The 5,242-nt window shown below is 47.2% G+C and overlaps 1 protein-coding gene across 1 annotated transcript in view; it reads left to right on the forward strand.

The window, feature by feature from the left end:
* The first annotated feature begins 1,486 nt into the window (after window positions 1-1,486).
* LOC108785365 (sodium/hydrogen exchanger 9-like) overlaps window positions 1,487-5,242 on the forward strand; it is a 109,008-nt gene continuing 105,252 nt past the window's right edge. Inside the window, exon 1 of the mRNA XM_018554420.1 lies at window positions 1,487-1,734. Within this exon, the coding sequence (XP_018409922.1) occupies window positions 1,560-1,734 (175 nt within the window). The 5' untranslated portion in view covers window positions 1,487-1,559. The remainder of the gene's footprint in view (window positions 1,735-5,242) is intronic.

Genomic DNA, 5,242 nt, shown 5'->3' on the forward strand with positions numbered 1-5,242 from the left:
ACAAGGTAAGTCTATGGATGCGTGCACCCGCATGCAGACACCGTGGGACAGGAAGTGCCAGCAAGCACAGAGGAGTCAGCGCTGGATCGGAGACCCGTAGCAGCGCTGGAGAGAAGGCTGAAACAACAGGAAAGAAGAAGAGCGGATTAAGATACATCATTTAAGGTGAGTGTGACGCTAACATTGGGGGGAGGGAAAAAAATGTAAAATTTAATGTCACCTTAATATTAAGTTGAATCTCCTAGACCCGAACGCCATTCGGGATCCGAGTTTCCGAATAGCATTTCGGGTCTGGGAGCCATGTACATGTATTACTAAAGCTGAGACTCCCAGACCCGAATGGCATTCGGGAGCTCCCAAATGCAATTTGGAAATTCGGATCCCAAAAGCCGTTCGGGTCTAGGAGCCTCAGCTTTAGTAACATATGTATATACTGTATATGGCTCCGATGTCGCTGTACAAAATTTGTGCTCAGACCCATTTGGATGCATTAAACCGAAAAACACATCTGATTGTCCAGAAAAGTCACATGTCCGATTCACTTTTGTTTTCAAACGAAATTCGGATGGGATCAGAAATTTTCCCTCTCCACTCTATCCAATACCAAAAAGTGTGTTGGCTTTAGTTGGATTTTAAAGCCTATCTGCGGGGGTGGGGGTCGGGGGGCTCACTCCCATTGGTGGTACCCCTTGTAATGCAAGATTTAACTGCTTGTTTATGTCTGGGGGTATGGTGGACTTTTACGTACCTGATCCATGCTCCCCCCCGGTCGTTGGCGCTCACCTCTCTCCTCTCCGGCTTGTGGACTGTCCCTCGGCGTCCTCATGCACAATGGAGGACTATGGGTCCTGCATTAGATGCGATGGCATCAGCGGGCCTCTGAGGGAGCGTAGGGGGAAGAGGGAGCATAGGGGAAAGAGGCTGAGGGTGCCAATCTTGGGATCAGGTAAATAAAAGTCCCTTACACAATACCCCTAGACAAAAATGAACAGTTAACCCTTGCAGCCTGGGCTACTCCCCACAAATAGGCTTTAATAAGAAACATGGTGACAAAATTAGACTATTCTTTAAAAAATATTGAAACTGACTTTTCCCATAACATTTACACGTTGAAGGTTTTAGTGATTGGGACTCTATGTACTTTGTTTTGTATTACACACTATTATGTAAGCTCCAGGTGACGCGGTAATGACAGCTGATGTTCAGGTGTTGGGTTTATTTATAGCCACTAGTCCCAAGGACAGCTCTGCCAGGTAACCATCACCTTGGCACTCACTCACTGCCCGGCATCTGATGGATTGGTAGCAGCAGCTGGTGTGGGCTTTGTAGTCCCGACAGCTGCCGGAGCTCATAGAGCAGCGCACAGTGACATTCGGCTTAGAACTACAATTCCCAGCATGCAGCGCGGCCGCTTCCCAGACATTGTGCAAGCGGCGGGTGGCCCCTCCTCGGACCCGCTATGTCACTCCTGGCTATCAGTGATACTTCTTAGTGTCAGTGTTCCGGGCTATGAAAGTGAGCCCAGAGGTTTGCACGCAGTGAGTGCACCGCCGGCCGGGATGGAGGGAGATAAGACATCGAAGTCTTCCCGGGTGCTGCAGCTCTTCCAGCATCAGGGAGCGCTGGAGCTGCTGGTCTTCAACTTTCTGCTCATCCTCACCATCCTCACCATCTGGCTGTTCAAGAACCGACGATTCAGGTTTCTGCACGAGACTGGAGGAGCCATGGTGTATGGTAAGTGCCTGCCTGATGTATGATGAGTACCAGCCTAGTGTATGGTGAGTGCACGCCTGGTGTATGGTGAGTACCAGCCTAGTGAGGTCGCCCCTGGTGTATGGTGAGTCCCAGCCTAGTGTATGGTGAGTACCAGCCTAGTGTATGGTGAGTACCAGCCTAGTGTATGGTGAGTACCAGCCTAGTGTATGGTGAGTACCAGCCTGGTGTATGGTGAGTGCACGCCTGGTGTATGGTGAGTACCAGCCTAGTGTATGGTGAGTGCACGCCTTGTGTATGGTGAGTACCAGCCTGGTGTATGGTGAGTACCAGCCTGGTGTATGGTGAGTGCCCGCCTGATGTATGGTGAGTGCCAGCTTGGTGTATGGTGAGTGCCCGTCTCGTGTATGGTGAGTGTCCGCCTGGTGTATCCTGGGTGCCTTGTGTATGGAGAGTGGTGTATGGTGAGCATCTGTCTGGTGTATGCTGTGTGCCTGGTATATGGTGAATGTGTCCTCGGCACAGCACTGGACAGGTTAACACGCCGATGGGCAGAGTATGTAAAGTTCATATGTCACAGAGAGGAAGGAAGGAATAATCTGCTCCGTCCTGCACAGCACTCATCACCCATGTGCTTCTATGGGTAGTCTGGGTCTCCTCGCTGTTGTACTGCTCTAGTACAGTGGACTGGACATGGGATAGATCATGCTTCTTGGAGGGAGACACACATCATTTAAAAAAAAAAGTATTCAATCCGGGTCGTGTGCAAACTTCTTAGAGCTCATCACAAGAATATCAAATACTGATATCTACTTGTGATCTTGGTGGCAGAAAGATCCGGCATTAGGCCACACGGCCGTAAAAAAGAACAATCCACAGCGTCTTTTGTTTACCGATCGGAATGCATGTGTCTTGTTTTTAATGGGGACATACATGCGTTTTATTCAGATCCATAACACAACATCCTAAAATGTGCATCTGAAAACATACATTTGATGCGTGTCTGTGCGTAAATGTAAAAGTCCAAACAAGGAAATTACATATAAAATACACAGACTTGTTTATGTTTTTAAACACATCAAAATACAAGCATGTTACTGCTCATTTACAATGAAACTTTTTGGCCAGTAAAAACATTCATACACGATCAGTACATTTCTTATGGTGGCCTGCATGTGGCCTTAAAGCGGAACCACACCCTCCTAGTCTTCCAAGGAAGGCGCCATCTTAGCCTCTATTTGGATTGCAATTGCCATGGTGCTGCACATGCGATCAGCTATGATATCAGCCATTTGAAGGCTTGAAAGTTTCGGTTGGGACGTGAAAGAAGTTCACTGGCAACCTTGACGGTTGGCATGTCTTAACTGTTTTGGGACTTTTGGGAGACATTAGATTGGTGGGTTCCTCTTTAACTTACAGATCCGCAAAATTCTTCTTCCATTCGTCTAACTCAAATGTACACGTGCATGCGTTTATAAGTGTATGTGTAAATAACTGACCGCGGACATGGGTTTTCGTATTTTCTGTGCAAATGTAGCAATCTAGTGTAGGTAGCCCATTGTACATCTAAGCGGTGTCTCCCCTTTTGTTCCTTAGCGGGTGCTGAAATGACTGGTAGGTGGCGCCGCCAGAAACAGCACAGAAAGGAGAGTCACCAGCGCACCGTCTTCTTCATGATTATAACGCCTGGTGACTCTCCTTCCACTGTAGTGATATAGGCTAAAGAAACCAAAGGGCGCAGCAAGGGAACAACATTCATTATTTTCTGTGCAGGGACATTTCTAAAAATGTTTTACTTTATCAAGTTTGGATGGAATGGGTATGATTCAGAACTCATTGGAGAGGTTCCTACTCACTTCCTGTCTCAGTGACACCAGGACAAGAATGAGAGAATGTGGCTGAGACAGGAGAGAGATAAAAACCTGACAGATGTTCTAACGCTTCCCCACTCTTAGTCCCCATTTACACTATGCGATGCAGGAACATGTGTAAATGCAATTTCCTATGCGTTTGTGTGCATTTGACAAATGTGCAGTTCGCGTGTGCGTGTAACATCGTACAGCCCTGTCCTCCTATAGGGAAGAACAGGCTGCTGTGCGCAATAACACGCAGCACCTGTCCCTCTCAGGATCGGGCCGTTCATGGGCCCGCACGGACATGTTCGCCCCATGTGAATGAGGCCTTAAAGATGGACTCCAGGAAAAAAACTTTAAAAAAAAATCTGCTGGGTAACAAATAGTTGACTGTATTGAGGTGTATTCACATTCACTTTCATTGGCGCTGGGAATTTTAGTTTTCACTATACCTCCAGAGCTGCCTGCTCACAGTGAGGCATGTATGTGCCATAAATGTGAAAGCTTCCCGTTCATGGTTCATAGGTTACTAGGACACAGGGCCGCCAGTGTCCTAGCTATTATACATCCCTGCCCCAGTCAGCTGAATGTAAACAAAGGGGCGGGGAGATGACATCATTAGTGATCATGAATGATGTCAGCCAGCATCCAGTGCCCCCTTTGTTTACATTTAGCTGTCGGCCGGGGTATTTCTCTCATATGTCGCCCGGGCAATCTCCCAGCTGGCAGTTGAATGTGGCCGGGGGTGAGTCACTGGTTGCTAAGACACTGCCAGCTGAATAGCAGCATTCCATAGCCCAGAGCTAGCCAAACGTCATCCCGTAAATACAAATTCATGCATCTGAATGTCATGCCTGTGCCTGTCAGAGTCTTGAAGTGCCTTATGGAATTTTTACCACACTGCTTCAAATTCATGTACCACCAATAGGTACATCAATCTGGGGCAAGCAGCAACATTTATTCTGCAGACGCACAAAAGAATTCTAAAAAGTCTTGTGGACATCATATAAATTCCAGGGAAAATGTTTTCTTTGAAAAAGTCCAGAGACACTAATAGGCTGTTTCTGAAGTGCTGGCCTCCAGCTAGCTCTGTGCCCACTTCTGATTGGGAAAAACGCACTTATAATATAATAATCTCCATTCACTGTTATACATTCCGTGAGACTACATGTCCCATCGTGTCTTGCACTAGCACACATGTGTGCACGGCCATTCATAAAGTTTGGGCAGTGTGGGACCTCCCACGCTGTCAATCTCTTCAAGTGGAGGAGGGGCCAGAGGCGGGGTCATTGTGTTTTTTTTCTTAACTTGGGCTGCCCATGGCTCATGGTCCAAGCAGCATAAGCGTGGCGCCCTGTATGCCAATCTCAGGAAGGGTGACTCCGGTGGGAACCTACTAGGTTAAGAAGCTACCATAGAACCAGACATCAGCGCAAGCATTCAGGGGACCAGCTAATTCCACAGGAAAGAAAAACTCCCCAGCAGGAAGGAGTAGCATTCATTGTACGTGATGTTCTCAGCATGAGAGGTAGCTGAAATCTGGGTTATTACCCTTCAGATAAAACAAAATATATATATTTTTTTAAATGGTTGGTGTATGGAGCTTGATTAGTACATGTGTATGGCTCATTTTGCTTTTTTTTTCTCAAATAGGCCAGTCAGAAGTGGAGCAATAT

Source organism: Nanorana parkeri, unplaced genomic scaffold (assembly GCF_000935625.1).
Source record: "Nanorana parkeri isolate BGI_ZX_2015 unplaced genomic scaffold, ASM93562v1 scaffold157, whole genome shotgun sequence".
NCBI lineage: Eukaryota > Metazoa > Chordata > Amphibia > Anura > Dicroglossidae > Nanorana > Nanorana parkeri.